The following is a 16,188-nucleotide window of genomic DNA, read 5'->3' on the forward strand; positions in this document are numbered from 1 at the left end:
AACTATCAAACATACACATGCATTCCTACTTAGTTAACAGGAACTTAACATCACAAAGAGGCAAAACCATAAAATATATACAGTATATGCCTTGAGCTCTTATTTTGAAGGCAAAAAGAACTCAAGGCATATACTGTATAACAGGAACTTAACATTACAGAGAGGCAAAACCATAAAAATTGGTTACAATTGTATAAACTCAATGATATAAAGTTACTAAACCAAATAATGGGAGTGAGTTGTTGGATAGTGAACGTTTATTTTGAAATGTCTTTTAAATAAAGTTGCAGTGAAATGACCTTCCGCTGTCACCATCCGGGTCCCTACTTATTCCCCCGCCGCGCATGCGCATTCGCTGACTGTGTTTCGACCTTCTGCAGTCGGTAAGTGTGTAATGGCAGTCGCTGTCAGCAACATCTCATCTTTATCCCTTTTCATCCTCCTTTCAAACGTACAATTACTGCATGTCAAGTGGGGTAGTATGTAGAATAGACGTCGGGGCATGAAATAGTGGCTTTATTTTCTCTGATAGCTATTTTAACACCCGTTTGACCTTAGTTGTGTCCGCTCTTCCCTCCCCAGTGAGACCCGGGTTCATACCAGACTTCACCAAAGCGGTAAAAAAACTACTTGAAGAAGAAAATGTACGCCTGTGCGAAGTTTGTTTCCTCCCCGGCTCTGGTGAGTTATTTGCATTTCTGGATGATTGTAAATTGCAACCCTGAATAGCATCACTAAGCCGATGCGGGCCTTTGAATGAACTTGGCAAGGGTGTCTGCAGCCTAGCCTAGCCAGCTAATGCTAAAGCAGCTTTTGACAGCCAATTCGTATTTGTGATTAAATTTGATGGCTGTTGCTACTCAATGGCGTCCTTTTTGCACACTTTGTCTCCTCCCTTTTGAGCTGGGAGCTACCAGTGATGGCTGCTGGCTAAGGTCATTTGGAGTGACTGTTAGCCACTGCTATCTGGAAGCTAACCACCAGAATATAGAACAGAAAGTACTTAATTCAGCACCACAGTTCGCTCACAATAAACTTTAATAAAAATAAATAATATATGAATAATATGAATATACCGTATTTTTCGGATTATAAATCGCTCCGAAGTATAAATCACACCGCCCTAAAATGCACAATAAAGAAGGAAAGAAACATATATACGTCGCACTGGAGCAGGGGTCGGGAACCTTTTTGGCTGAGAGAGCCATGAAAGCCAAATATTTTAAAATGTATTTCCAAAAGAGCCATATAACATTATTAACACCGAATACAACTGCCAGGTTCAAACACTGATGACATCTATTAAACAGACAAGAAGCAAGGAATTAAACAGAGACAGGAATCAATTTAGCTCAATGAGAGAAACCCGTAGACCTGTACACTTGTACAATTCTACGCCTCCTCGTTCATTTGGACTTTCCCCAGATTACAACAACTAAATGTGAGCATCTCTTATTCTTTTTAATGACGTTGTTATTCTGAAGTTAGCTATACTTTTTACCATTAATGCGACTTCTCGAACAGGTGCGTTAGAAACGGATAGATAGATTAAAATGCATGAGAATGTTTTATATTTTGAAGAATATTTTTAACACTGATTACCAGCGGAATTATTAAATACTTATCCCGGTAAGCAACGTCAGCTAAGATTTATCTGAGAGCCAGGTGTGGTCATCAAAAGAGCCACATCTGGTTCGAGAGCCATGGGTTCCCTACCCCTGCACTGGAGTATAAGTCGCATTTTTGGGGGAAATGTATTCGATAAAACCCAACACCAAGAATAGACATTTGAAAGGCAATTTAAAATGAATAAAGAATAGTGAACAACAGGCTAAATAAGTGTACGTAATATGAGGCATAAATAACCAACTGAGAAGGTGCCTGCTATGTTAACCAAACATATTATGGTAAGAGTCATTGAAATAACTACAACATATAGAACATGCTATACCTTTACCAAACTATCTGTCACTCCTAATCCATAAATCCCATGAAATCTTCTTCCTCTGTGTCGCCTCTGGTATGCGCCCCGTTAGCGTCCTTTCTTTCTGCTGCTCGATTGCTGTTCTCTGTAGCATATTTCACTACGTCCAGTTTGTAATCTGCCGTATTCGATTTTGTTTTCGGCGCCATTTTAGTTCAGTCTTTCTCAGTTTTTATAAGTTACCGCCAATGTTGATGTGATCCTTTTTTAATAGCTCCGGCAGTAGCGTATAGCATATAGCAGTTAGGATATCATGACCCACAATGCACTTCTGCCATGACCCGCCCCCCGCCGAATTCTTATTGGTTGGCGTGTGAATGACGCGTGCTGACATGTGTGTGACGATTGCGGACATTTCTTTGTCACTCGCGCGATTGAGATAAAAAATATTTGATATTTTACGGTAATGTGTTAATAATTTCACACATAAGTCGCTCCGGAGAATATGTCGCACCCACGTTCAAACTATGAAAAAACGTCGACTTATAGTCCTTAAAATACGTTACTCTACATATATTCTACATTTAAGTGCAGTCAAGGAACATATGCATTATACAGTCTGATGACTGTCGGTATGAAGGACCTCGTGTCGTTCCGTGTTACATTTTGGGAGTCTGAGCCTTCCACTGAACTTGCTCATTCTCTCCACAAGGTCCGAGTGTAGTGGGTGGGAGGTGTTGTCCATAATGGCTCGGAATTTTGCTAGACTTCTCGTCTCTGACACCACCGCTAGAGAGTCCAGCTCCGCTCCCACCACGTTACTGGCCTTCTCTATCGGCCCGCTGCCCCAGCAAGCCACGGCGTACAAGAAAGCGTCCGCCACCACCGACTCGTAGAACATCTTCAACATTTTTGTACAGACGTTGAAGGATCCCAGCCTCCCTTCTTGTAGAGGGCCTCAGCATGTTTTGACCCATTCAGCTTGTTGTCGATTTGTACTCCGAGGTATTTATAATCCTCAACCATGTCCACATCAACCCCCCTGATGGAAACGGGGGTCGCCGGAGTATTATTCCTCCTTCTCAGGAGGAAGAATTGGTCTTTGTCACATTGAGCTGGAGGTGGTTCTTTCCACACCATGTGACAAAGTCCTCCACCAGTGCCCTGTATTCCTCATCATCACCATCCTCAATACACACAACTATCGCGGAGTCATCAGAAAAGTTCTGAAAGTGGAAGGGACTCTGACTGATAGTGGAAATCGGTGGTGTAAATGGTGAAGAGGAAGGGGGAGAGAACTATGCCCTGCGGGGCCCCGGTGTTGCTGACCAGCCTGTCAATGAACTTTCTTGTCATATTTGTATATAATGAGATTAAGGACTCCAATTTAAGGTGCGGTAATGGAAACAATATGGAATACAAATAAATCAAACAATAAGTATTAAAGATAAACAAATAAGAATTGAAATAAACAGACTACTATCCAAATTAAAACAATAAGCAATATTGTACAATATACAAAATGCTGTACAATTTAAAGAACAAAACAAGGGTACTGAAGTAATAAAAGTAATACAAGTCAGAAGCTACTACTAGAATAGAATGGAATGGACTTTATTGTCATTAATTATACTTATATATAACAAAATTAGGGAGTCCAACTTAAGATGCGGTAGTGAAAACAAGTATGGAATTCAAATAAATCCCATAAGAAGTTTTAAAGATAAAAAAATAAGAATTGAAATAAACAGACTATTAGCCCAATTAAAACAAGAAGCAATGTTGTAAAATATACAAAATACTGTACAATACACAGAACAAAACAAGATTTTTGGAGTAATAACAGTCAGAAGCTACTACCAGAATAGAATAGAAAGGACTATATTGTCATATTTGCATATAATGAGATTAAGGACTCCAAATTAAGGTGCAGTGGTGGAAACAAATATGGAATGAAAATAAACCACACAAGAAGTAATAAAGATACAAAAAATAAGAATTGAAATAAATAGACTACTATCCAATAGAAATGATAAGCAATCCTGTACAATATACAAAATGCTGTACAATATACAGAATAAGAGTACCGGAGTAATAAAATAATAACAGTCAAAAGCTACTAAAAGAATAGAATACAGTAGACTTTATTGCCATTATATTTGTGTATAACGAGATTAAGGACTCCAACTTTAGGTGCAATAGTGGCAACAAATATGGAATAAAACACACAAGAAGTAATAAAGATTAAAAAAATAAGAATCGAAACAGACTACTATCCAATAAAGATTATAAGCAATCCTGTACAATATACAAAACACTGTACAATCTACAGAACAAAACAAGAGTACTGGAGGAATAAAATAATAAGTCAGAAGCTACTACTAGAATAAAATAGAATGGACTTTATTGTCATTAATTATACTTGTATATAACAAGATTAAGGACTCCAACTTAAGGTGTGGTAGTGGAAACAAATATGGAATACAAATAAATCACACAAGAAGTCCATTTTCTACCGCTTATTCCCTTTGGGGGGGGGGGTCTATCTCAGCTTCAATCAGGAGGAATGTGCCGTACACCTTGGACAAGTCACCATCTCATCGCAGGGCCAACACAGATGGACAGACAACATTCACACACTAGGGCCAATAGAATAGAATGGACTTTATTGTAATTAATTATACGTGTATTTAACAAGATTAAGGACTCCAATTAAGGTGCGGTAGTGGAAACAAATATGGAATGAAAATAAATCACAAGAAGTAATAAAGATAAAAAAAATTAAGAATTGAAATAAACAGACTACTATCCAATAAAAACGATAAGCAATCCTGTACAGTATACAAAAATACTTTACAATATACAGAACAAAACAAGAGTACCGGAGTAATAAAGTAATAACATTCAGAAGTTATACCAGAATAGAATACAATGGACTTTATTGTCATATTTGCATATAACAAGATTAAGGACTCCAACTTAAGGTGCAGTAGTGAAAACAAATATGGAATGAAAGCAAATCACACAAGAAGTAATTAAGATAAAAATATAAGAGTTGAAATAGACTACAATCCAAATAAAACAATAAGCAATCCTGTACAATAAACACAATACTGTAAAATCTACATTAAAAAAAACAAGAGTCCCGGGGTAATAAAGTCATAACAATCAGTGTCGGACGTATTGCACTCAAAGGGTAATATTACACAGTAGGGTATTAGGGTAAATGGGTAATACTTTTATAGCGATTTTCTACCTTCAAGGTACTCTAAGCGCTTTGACACTATTTCCACATTCACACATCCTTTCACATAATGATGGCGGGAGCTGCTGTGCAAGGCCTTAACCACCACCCATCAGGAGCAAGGGTGAAATTTTCTCTCTCATGGACACAACGGACGTGACGAGGTTGGTAGAAGGTGGGGATTGAACCAGGAACCCTCAAGTTGCTGGCACGGCCACTCTCCAAACCGCGCCATGCCGTCCCTAGGGTAGAATCTTGTATAGGGGTGAGTTATTTATTACAAGTTTGAATTGAAGATTGCAAGAGCTCTGGGAAAGAAGCTGTCTCTGAACCTGTTAGTTCTGGCTCTGATGCACCTATGGATGTCCCGATCCAGGTTTTTGCACTTCCGATCCGATACCAATATTGTTTTGCACTTCCGATCCGATACCGATACTGGTCTATCCGAGCATGTATTAAAGTTTGAAGTTATTTAGCCTACTTAATTGTCAGATTCATGTTGAAAAGGGTTTTAGTACTCTTGATAACAACTAGCCAGCTGAATTAGGTGAGTTTGAATAATACACAATGGTTGGTATTCAAGGATAAACACAAAATAGAAAAAATTATACATGACAAACAGAAATGGCATCATTAAACAGTAAAAAATTGAACAGTATAAAGTGCAAATAATGCTGTAAATATTAAAAAAAGAAAAACACACAAACAACCTGAGTGGGATAAAATGTCTATAACTCAGCATCAATACTTGCTCTTGAACAAGTGTAAACTGAAAAAAAACCCAAAAAACTATCCGCTCTTGTAAACTGAAAAAAAACAAAAAAACTATCTACACACTCCTTTCAATTGTTTGCTCCAGTCAGGGGGGGGGGGGGGGCAAACAATTGAAGTCCGAACATAATGGGGAGATTCTTTCTAACAAAGACGAGCACTTCAAGATGCTCAGGTGTCACCCTGCTCCTGTGTTCATCAATGAGTGAGGCTGTGCTAAAAAGCCTCTCACTCTCAAGCGTCATTAAAATGTCATAACTTTACCACCACGCTTGACTTTATTGTGGCATGTTTTGCACTCCACCTCTTCATCTTTTTTGTTTTGTAGGGTAAAATAATCCCACACAGCTGACATTTTTACCGTAATTTATAATTCACATGGTCGTCTTAAAGGTTAGAACACAGACCTGTGGATGTGTTGAAGGTGTGCTGGCAAATGCGGAACGGAGCTTAGGGAGCAGCAGAAGAGTGGAATGTATTATTTAAATCAGGGCGTTGGAAAACACAGACCTTTTTTTAAAAAAAACTGGATCGGCATTTTCCCATGCCTTGCAGATACGCATTTTTTGGGCAAATATCGTCAGCCGATCCGATCCAAATATTGGATCGGGACAACCCTTAGATGCACCTGTAGCTTCTGCCCGGTGGTAGCAGGTCGAACAGGTGGAAGCCAGGGTGTGTACTGTCCTTGGTAATGTAAAACAACAAGCAGCTTGGTGATCAGCTGCCATTGCACAGTTGTAGGAATAGTCCTGAGATATAGTTCTATTTGAGGGGTTTAAGCTCACTCTTGTCCTAAATGTATTGCTGCCGAAGGATCTACATTAGCGTGCACATAGATTTTTTACTTAAGACTAAAACAAACTTTATTGATCCACAAGGTAAATTATTCCACATACTTGAAGTATTTAATTGTAATTGCAACTATTGTTAATAAGTTGCACTTCCTGACACCCCTCCTCATGCTACAGGTCATACTGAGCTTATGCTACTCTCATGTTCATTCAAGGTGCCTTCTATCTGCTTTTTGCTCATGTTTAGGGCAGATGGTACAATAGTATATTCCTTTGGTGCGTAAGTGATATTTTGTAAGTGCTTATTTACCTGTTGCAGGTCCGTGCTGGTTCCCGGGCTCTTTACAGACCTCTGTCGGCCTCCGTGCTCTCCAGGCCTGAGGTCAACACAGAGGTTATAAGATTTCTAGCTTGGTCTGATGCATTAAATGTTTTTCATTTAATCTGTCAGAAATCTTGAGGCGGTGTACTAATTTTGCAGCTGTTCTTGTTCCAGAACGCCGTTTCTCTGATGCCACAAAGCCCTTTCACTCAGGTCACACTGAGGGGCTTTCAGACAAGCGCCGTCAGTCGGGACATCGACACCGCTGCTAAGTTTATTGGTGCCGGAGCTGCCACAGTCGGTGTAGCTGGATCTGGCGCGGGAATCGGGACTGTGTTTGGCAGTCTGATTATCGGCTATGCTAGGTTTGTTTGTTTTTGTTGACCCAATGTTGCTTCTAAATTGCATTTTAAAGATCTGTGATTGTTTTCTTTGCAGGAACCCATCCCTGAAGCAGCAGCTGTTCTCCTATGCCATCCTGGGATTTGCCCTGTCTGAAGCCATGGGACTGTTCTGTTTGATGGTCGCTTTCCTTATCCTGTTTGCCATGTAAAACTCTGCCGTTCCACTTTCATTACAGATGTGACTACACTTTATTCTGGCATCCTAAATTGTTCCGTGTTAGTGTCATGGAAATGTACATTTTCAAGGCTCTTGGGCACTGTCAAAATGAGCAAAGACATGTATTGTACAAATGTAAGAAATTACTTGATTAAAATACATGTATTTGACTATTTAACAGTTGCGCTAGATTTAATGTCTGCAACGCTGCTAACCAAAAGCATCTTTTTGGAATGACATCTTTTCTGTGATTAGTACAAAAGACTTGCTTCCTTAAAGCATTACATGGAAGCTTTTTTTTGGGTCCACCACCTCCTTGATGCGTTAGTGCAACTTCCATATTTCTGGTTTTAGGCACAGAGGAGTGTTCGCTTTTGTAAATGGCATTGAATAAATTAGAAAGTTTTTAAAATGACCTGGGGAATGTTGTTGACCTTGTTTGGTATAAAGAATCGGAAGTTCATTTTAAACTAGTACTAACATTGATTACAACACAAGCAGTCTAAAATTTTACCACGTTAAAGATTCATCTGAATTTATCAATGAACAATAAGCATATTTTTACATCAAACTGGTTGTTATACACTGAAGTCTGGTTAAACATCTAACAAAACTGGCATTTATGCTTGTTAATTGGGGTGTTTTGCAAATACTGTATTGTGTGAAATGCTCAATTATTTAAATTTCATAGTGAATATGAAATACTGCTTTTTTTTAAATTAAATATACTTTGGCATTTCTGTCACACCACGATTATGAGCAACAAGAATATGAACCATCTTTCTATATCAGTGTTTTTCAACAACTGCCCCTGTGCCGTGAGATATTGTCTGGTGTGCCGTGGGAGAGGATGTCATTCCACCTAATTGGGTTAAAACTTTTTTTTGCAAACCCTCCATCCATTTACTACCGCTTGTCCCTTTCGCGGTCGCGGGTGGTGCTGGATCCTGTCTCAGCTGCATTTGGGCGGAAGGCGGTGTACACCTGGACCAGTAATTATAATCCGCAAATGTCCCGTTGTTGACTGTGTCTGGAGCTTGGCAGAGTGATCAAAATGTTTTCGGACGACAGCGGGAGGCAGTGTGCAGGTAAAAAGGTATCTAACGCTTAAACCAAAAATGAACAAAAGGCGAGTGCCGTTATGAAAAGGCATTAAAGCTAAAGGATGGCTATGCAAGACTAAACTAAAACTGAACTGGCTGCAAAGTAAACAAAAACAGAATGCTGGACGACAGCAAAGACTTACAGCGTGTGGAGCGGCAGACGGCGTCCACAAAGTGCATCCGTACATGGCATGACAACAACAAAATAAGAAACATTACACACAGGAAAACAACCAAAAGCTCCAAATAAGTCACAGTGTGATGTGACAGATGGTGTCAGTGCAACTACTTTGAGACAAGAGCTTTGGTGATGCATGGTTTTACTGTCAATATCGGCTGCTGAGTAAAAAATGTCAATGTTTTCTGGTGTGCCTTGGGATTTTTTCCAGTGAAAAAAACGTGCCTTGGCTCAAAAAAGGTTGAAAAACACTGTTGTATGTAACAATACCATCAGCTGTGAGAACATACCCGCTTGTCGAAATGCATGACGTCATTGTGTGACGTCCGGAAGTGTGTGGCTATTCTCGCGATGGTTTGGAGCAGACGCGGGATCTGGGACAGCAAGGAGGGTCGTGGCTGGCGGAGTGGGTAAGTAAGTAAGTAAGTAAGATGATGTGGACGACCTGCAGCCATAATCTTGACATTGGCAGTGCCGTTGTTTGTTTAGAAATAAAAACTGAAAATCCCCTTTGGAGAAAGGCCATTAAAGTCCAAACACGGCGACGCTTGTGTGTCCACTGCGGCGAAGGCTAGTTGACGGAAGCGACTATAGAACAAATGCTCGTCTTCCGCGATAATATAATGGCTTTTGTTTGAGTTGGAAATGTTTAACAATGCGACATATGACTGGTGTTTAATCTTTGATTGTAAATGAGTGTTGTGTTGGGATGAGCGATGTCAACAACTAGTAGTAACCGCCCATCTTTGGCGGGCTTTGTTCACACATCTCTTCACCAGCATCTCGAGCCACACATACTTGCTTCAAAGATGATTTATATTTAGACATTTTGACGAACCCAAAGTACTGCTCTCGTTTCAGGGTGACAGAACAGGATTCCCTTAATATGAGTGATGATAAACCTTTTCAATGCACTGCACCTGGCTGTGGACAGGTAAGACCTGCTTTTATCCATCCATCCATATTCTTCCGCTTATCCGAGGTCGGGTCGCGGGGGCAGCAGCCTAAGCAGGGAAGCCCAGAGTTCCCCCTCCCCAGCCACTTTGGTCCAGCTCCTCCCGGGGGATCCCGAGGCATTACCAGGCCAACCGGGAGACAGAGTCTTCCCAAAGTGTCCTGGGTCTTCCCCGTGGCCTCCTACCGGTCGGACATGCCCCAAACACCTCGTTCAGGTGGCATCCTGACCAGATGCCCAAACCACCTCATCTGGCTCCTCTCCATGGGGAGGAGCAGCGGCTTAACTTTAAGCTCCTCCCGGATGACAGAGCTTCTCACCCTATCTCAATCAATCAATCAATGTTCATTTATACAGCCCCAAATCACTAGTGTCTCAAAGGGCTGCACAAACCACTACGATATCCTCGGTAGGCCCACATAAGGGCAAGGAAAACTCACACCCAGTGGGACATCGGTGACAATGAGAACTATGAGAACCTTGGAGAGGACCACATATGTAGGCGACCCCCCCCCCCCCTCTAGAGGGAGCGACCCGCCACCCGGCAGAGGAAGCTAATTTGGGCCGCTTGTACCCGTGATCTTGTCCTTTCGGTCATAACCCAAGCTCATGACCATAGGTGAGGATGGGAACGTAGATCGACCGGTAAATTGAGAGCTTTGCCTTCCGGCTCAGCTCCTTCTTCACCACAACGGATTGATACAGCGTCCACATTACTGAAGACGCCGCACCGATCCGCCTGTCGATCTCACCATCCACTCTTCCCTTACATACACTTTTAAGGAACATAATGTCATGGCTGTCTTGAGTCTCCAATCATTTCTGCAAATCTTATTTTTTTGTGATTTAGTGATTGGAGCACATGCTTGTTGGTCACAAAAAACATTCATGAAGTTTGCTTCTTTTTATGAATTTAGTATGGGTCTACTGAAAATGTGATCAAAAGTATACATACAGCAATGTTAATATTTGCTTCCATGTCCCTTGGCAAGTTTCAATGTAATACGGCACTTTTGGTAGCCATCCACAAGCTACTGACAAGCTTCTGGTTGACGTTGTCACCACTCCATGACAAAATTGGTGCAGTTCAGCTAAATTTGGTGGTTTTCTGACATGGACTTGTTTCTTCAGCATTGTCCTCATGTTTAAGTCAGGACTTTTGGAAGGCCATTCTGAAACCTTCATTCTAGCCTGATTTAGCCATATCTTTACCACTTTTGAGGTGTGTTTGGGGTCATTGTCCTGTTGGAACAACTGCGCCCAAGACCCAACCTCCGTGCTGACGATTTTAGCTTGTCCTGAAGAATTTGGAGGTCATCCTCCTTTTTCATTGTCCCATTTACTCTCTGTAAAGAACCAGTTCCATTGGCAGCCAAACAGGCCTAGAGCAGAATACTACCACCACCATGCTTGACGGTAGGATGGTGGTCTTGGGATTAAAGGCCTTATTATTGTGGGCAAACAGCTCCATTTTTGTTTCATCTGACATCACATGGACAAAGGTAAGACCTTCTGGAGGAAAGTTCTGTGGTCGGATGAAACAAAAATGGAGCTGTTTGGCCACAATACCCAGCAATATGTTTGGAGGAGAAAAGGTGAGGCCTTTAATCCCAGGAGCACCATACCCACCATCAAGCATGGTGGTGGTAGTATTATGCTGCCAATAGAACGGGTGTTTTACAGAGAGTAATTGGGACAATGAAAAAGGAGGATTACTTCCAAATTCTTCAGGACAAACTAAAATCCTCAGCCCGGAGGTTGGGTGTTGGGCGCAGTTGGGTGTTCCAACAGGACAATGACCCCAAACACACGTCAAAAGTGGTAAAGGAATGGCTAAATCAGGCTAGAATGAAGGATTTTAGAATGGCCTTCCCAAAGTCCTGACTTAAACGTGTGGACAATGCTGAAGAAACAAGTCCATGTCAGAAGCCCAAAACAGTTTAGCTGAACTGCACCATTTTTGTCAAGAGGAGTGGTCAAAAATTCAAGCAGAAGCTTGTGGATGGCTACCAAAAGTGCCTTATTGCAGTGAAACTTGTCAAGGAACACGTAAGCAAATATTAACATTGCTGTATGTATACTTTTGATCACATTTTCAGTAGACCCATAATAAATTAATAAAAGATGCAAACTTAATGTTTTTTTTTTGTGACCAACAAGTATGTGCTTCAATCACCAAAAAATGATAGTTGTAGAAATGATTGGTGACTAAAGACAGCCATGACATGATGTTCTGTACACGTGTATGTAGACTTTTGACCAGGACTGTAAGTTGAAAAGCTGGCACATTCAATCATATTTAAAGTCCTACTGAAAGCCGCTACTAGCGACCACGCAGTCTGATAGTTTATATATCAATGATGAAATATTTACATTGCAACACATGACAATACGGCCGCTTTAGTTTACTAAATTGCAATTTAAAATTTCCCACAAAGTGTCGTGTTGAAAACGTCGCTGTATGATGACGTCACCGGTTGTAGCGGACATTATTTTCCAGCCCGATCCAAGCTATAAGTAGTCTGCTTTAATGGCATAATTACACAGTATTTTGGACATCTGTGTTGCTGAATTTTTTTCAATTTGTTCAATTAATAATGCAGAAGTCAAAGTAGAAAAATGTAGGTGGGAAGATTCTAGCCTTTAGCCACACAAACACACGGTGATTCCTTGTTTAAAATTCCCGGAGGTGAAGCTTTACTATGGATCAGAGCGGTCAAGCGAACATGGATCCCGACTACATGTCAACCGGTAGTTTTCGGTGAGAAAATTGTGGTAATAAGTCGGCTCTTACCGGAGATCAGCGGAGCTTCTGTCCTGCTGTGGCTGGCGTCAACACACCCGTGGACACACCCCTCCGACTTTCAGGTACTATTTAACTCACTAAAACACTAGCAATACAATAGGCAGATAAGGGATTTTCCAGAATTATCCTAGTAAATGTGTCTAAAAACATCTGAATCGCTCCCACTGCAATCACCTTTTTTTTTTCTTTCTAGTCCCTCACTCTAAATTTCCTCATCCACGAATATTTCATCCTCGCTCAAATTAATGAGGAAATCGTTGCTTTCTCGGTCTGAATCACTCTCGCTGCTGCTGGCTATGATTGTAAACAATGTTCAGATGTGAGGAGCCCTACAACCCGTGATGTTACGCGCACATCGTCTGCTACTTCCGGTACAGGCAAGGCTTTTTTATTAGCGACCAAAAGTTGCAAACTTTATTGTCGATGTTCTCTACTAAACCCTTTCAGCAAAAATATGGCAATATGGGGAAATGATGAAGTATGACACATAGAATGGAGCTGCTATCCCCGTTTAAATAAGAACATCTCATTTCAGTAGGACTTTAAAGTGTTTACATGCCAATGTAGTTTCAGTTTATGCCAGTTAGCTTATTTATGACCCCTCCTGAGCAACTTCTTATTGTCATTTATGTATTTTTTTTAAATTGTCCCTCACCCAACAGGATATATGCTCAAATCTATACTAATTTATAAACAATGAGGATTTTACAATGGATATATTGCCATGTCCACACGAAGACGGATTGTTTCAAAAACGCTCAAAAGATCTCCAACCACCAGCTGCCATGCACGACGTGTCCAATCAGAAAGCTAGAAAAGCAGCAACGGCTGACTTTGTGACATGACACCTGTTATTATTTTTGATGTACTCGACCAAGGGTCCTTAACATTTTTAACCTTGGGGCCCAACTTTTCCACTACTGAGGGCCGCGGGCCTACTCGAATATTACCAGTGAATTAGAAAGCTTACTCTCTTTTAAGGACAAAAGTATGCTTTTGCGTGTGGACAAAAGGCCTTAACGCAGAGAAAAGTATGGGTTATGAAGTATCCATGTTTGTGGGGACACGGCCCAAGTTTGCATGTACTTAGAGTGCAGTGCTCTCAGCATTAAGCATCGCAGTCCCAAGTCGCTGTCAACTACAAATACAATAATATACTTTAGGGCTGCAGAAATGAATATGTTAAACCAGTAAGTTAAAGGCCTACTGAAAAGAGATGTTCTCATTTAAACGGGGATAGCAGCTCCATTCTATTTGTCATACTTGATCATTTGGCGATATTGCCATATTTTTGCTGAAAGGATTTAGTAGAGAACATCCACGATAACGTTTGCCACTTTCGGTGCTGATAAACCGGAAGTAGCAGACGATGTGCGCGTGACGTCACGGGTTGTGGAGCTCCTCACATCTGAACATTGTTTACAATCATGGCCACCAGCAGCGAGAGCGATTCGGACCGAGAAAGCTACGTTTTGCCCATTAATTTGAGCGAGGATGAAAGATTCGTGGATGAGGAAAGTGAGAGTGAAGGACTAGAAAAAAAAAAAAAAAAAGACTATACAGTGGGAGCGATTCAGATGTTATTAGACAAATTTAGTAGGATAATTCTGTACCCTGCCTTCCGCCCGATTGTAGCTGAGATAGGCGCCAGCGACCCCCGCTACCCCGAAAGGGAATAAGCGGTAGGAAATGGATGGATGGATGGAATTCTGGAAAATCCCTTATCTGCCAATTGTGTTACTAGTGTTATAGTGAGATCATACGATCGTACCTGTACAACCTGAAGGTCGTCCCCACACCTTTCTTCAGCACCAGTCGGCGGGTGGTGGGGATGCCCATCTGTGCCCTTCGCAAGGGACCCTCTTTGAATTACGAGCTTTCGAAATGATCGCTGCATAATACACTGTACTTTGTGTGTGTGGTCCAATCCAACCGTGTTTTCTTGACCGCTCCATTCCATAGTAAAGCTTCACCATCATCTTTCGGGAATGTAAACAATGAAACACCGGCTGTGTTTGTGTTGCTAAAGGCGGCCGCAATACACCGCTTCCCACCTACAGCTTTCTTCTTTGATGTCTCCATTATTCATTGAACAAATTGCAAAAGATTCAGCAACACAGATGTCCAGAATACTGTGGAGTTATGCGATGAAAACAGATGACTTATTGCTGGGAACGATGCTGGAACAAAATGTCCTCTACAATGCGTGACGTCACACGCACGTGTCATTATACTGGGACGTTTCAGCAGGATACTTCGGCGAGAAATTTAAAATTGTAATTTAGTCAACTAAAGCGGCCGTATTGGCTTGTGTTGCAATGTTAAGATTTCTTCATTGATATATAAACTATCAGACTACGTGGTCGCTAGTAGTGGCTTTCAGTAAGCCTTTAATTATATATATATTTAGGTATATATATATATATATATATATATATATATATATATATATAAAACTGTTTGTATATATAAGTTAAAGTACCCATGATTGTCACACACACTAGGTGTGGTGAAACGTGTCCCCTTGTTCACCCCCTGGGAGGTGAGGGGAGCAGTGAGCAGCAGCAGTGGCCGCACCCAGTATTAATTTTTGGTAATTTAACCCCCAATTCCAACCCTTGATGTTGAGTGCCAAGCAGGGAGGTAATGGCGCCCATTTTTATAGTCTGTAGTATCACTCGGCCGGGGTTTGGACTCACAACCTACCCATCCCAGGGCAGACACTCTAACCACTAGGCCACTGAGTAGGAATGTTTTGTTGTTTTGATTAATTGTTAATGGGTATAACTAATAAACATTCAACATAATCAAAACTCATTATTTGTAAACAAATGCAGAAATTGTATCATTTGACTGTGCACGTTTGCATAATATTTCACAAAACCTCTCAAGCTGGTTGCTCCATTCTAGCAGGCTTGCCAAGCTCTAATCTGTTCCTATTTTATTTAGTTTTTTAATATAGAAATATATAGTTTATTAACTAGTTCCAGGGTAAAGTTGTTGCCTTCATAAAACTTATATTCACATACATAGATAGATAGATAATACTTTATTGATTCTTTCAGGAAAATAACATTTTTTTTTAACTGTTAAGTTAAATACTTTTAAATTAACTGTAAAGGCAATGCTTAAAATATAAAAAAGGTGACTTCAATAGGGACATTACTGTCATCACCGGCGTGGCGCAGTGGAAGAGTGGCCGTGCGCAACCTGAGGGTCCCTGGTTCAATTCCCACCTAGTACCAACCTCGTCACGTCCGTTGTGTCCTGAGCAAGACACTTCACCCTTGCTCCTGATGGGTGCTGGTTGGCGCCTTGCATGGCAGCTCCCTCCATCAGTGTGTGAATGTGTGTGTGAATGTGCAAGTATTGTCAAAGCGCTTTGAGTACCTTGAAGGTAGAAAAGCGCTATACAAGTACAACCCATTTATCATTTATTTATCTTGCAAACCTGCCACTGTATGTTTTTCAATTTTTAAGTTCATTTTAGTGTGTTGCAAAAATACTTTGGGTTAATCTTGTGTTTTCTT

At 40.9% G+C, this 16,188-nt stretch overlaps 2 protein-coding genes across 9 annotated transcripts in view; both read left to right on the forward strand.

The window, feature by feature from the left end:
- The first annotated feature begins 323 nt into the window (after positions 1 to 323).
- Positions 324 to 7,794, forward strand: LOC133538511 (ATP synthase F(0) complex subunit C3, mitochondrial-like). The gene is made up of 5 exons (XM_061880205.1): positions 324 to 383; positions 583 to 681; positions 7,053 to 7,127; positions 7,230 to 7,420; positions 7,494 to 7,794. The coding sequence occupies exons 2-5, from the start codon at positions 643 to 645 to the stop codon at positions 7,606 to 7,608; spliced, it is 420 nt and encodes a 139-aa protein (XP_061736189.1). The 5' UTR covers positions 324 to 383; positions 583 to 642; the 3' UTR covers positions 7,609 to 7,794.
- Positions 7,795 to 7,944: 150 nt separating this feature from the next.
- Positions 7,945 to 16,188, forward strand: part of atf2 (activating transcription factor 2) — a 90,823-nt gene continuing 82,579 nt past the window's right edge. For 7 of the 8 annotated variants that reach the window (XR_009803022.1, XR_009803023.1, XM_061880202.1 and 4 more), the window contains exons 1-2: positions 7,945 to 9,307; positions 9,759 to 9,831. Coding sequence is in view for 6 of the 8 variants with exons in the window: in XM_061880202.1 (XP_061736186.1) it covers positions 9,204 to 9,307; positions 9,759 to 9,831 (177 nt within the window). In the remaining 2 variants the exon portion in view is untranslated. The remainder of the gene's footprint in view (positions 9,308 to 9,758; positions 9,832 to 16,188) is intronic. The other variant, XM_061880204.1, reaches the window with a different exon arrangement.

This window comes from Nerophis ophidion, linkage group LG19 (genome assembly GCF_033978795.1).
Source record: "Nerophis ophidion isolate RoL-2023_Sa linkage group LG19, RoL_Noph_v1.0, whole genome shotgun sequence".
In the NCBI taxonomy this organism is placed as follows: Eukaryota; Metazoa; Chordata; class Actinopteri; order Syngnathiformes; family Syngnathidae; genus Nerophis; species Nerophis ophidion.

What these genes read in the sequence shown, in the direction of transcription:
- LOC133538511 (XM_061880205.1), top strand. Translation starts at nt 643, where the DNA reads ATGTACGCCTGTGCGAAGTTTGTTTCCTCCCCGGCTCTG. An exon ending in GGCCTGAGGTCAACACAGAG is followed by an intron (nt 7,128 to 7,229) that starts GTTATAAGATTT and finishes TTCTTGTTCCAG; the next exon opens with AACGCCGTTTCTCTGATGCC. An exon ending in CTGATTATCGGCTATGCTAG is followed by an intron (nt 7,421 to 7,493) that starts GTTTGTTTGTTT and finishes TTTTCTTTGCAG; the next exon opens with GAACCCATCCCTGAAGCAGC.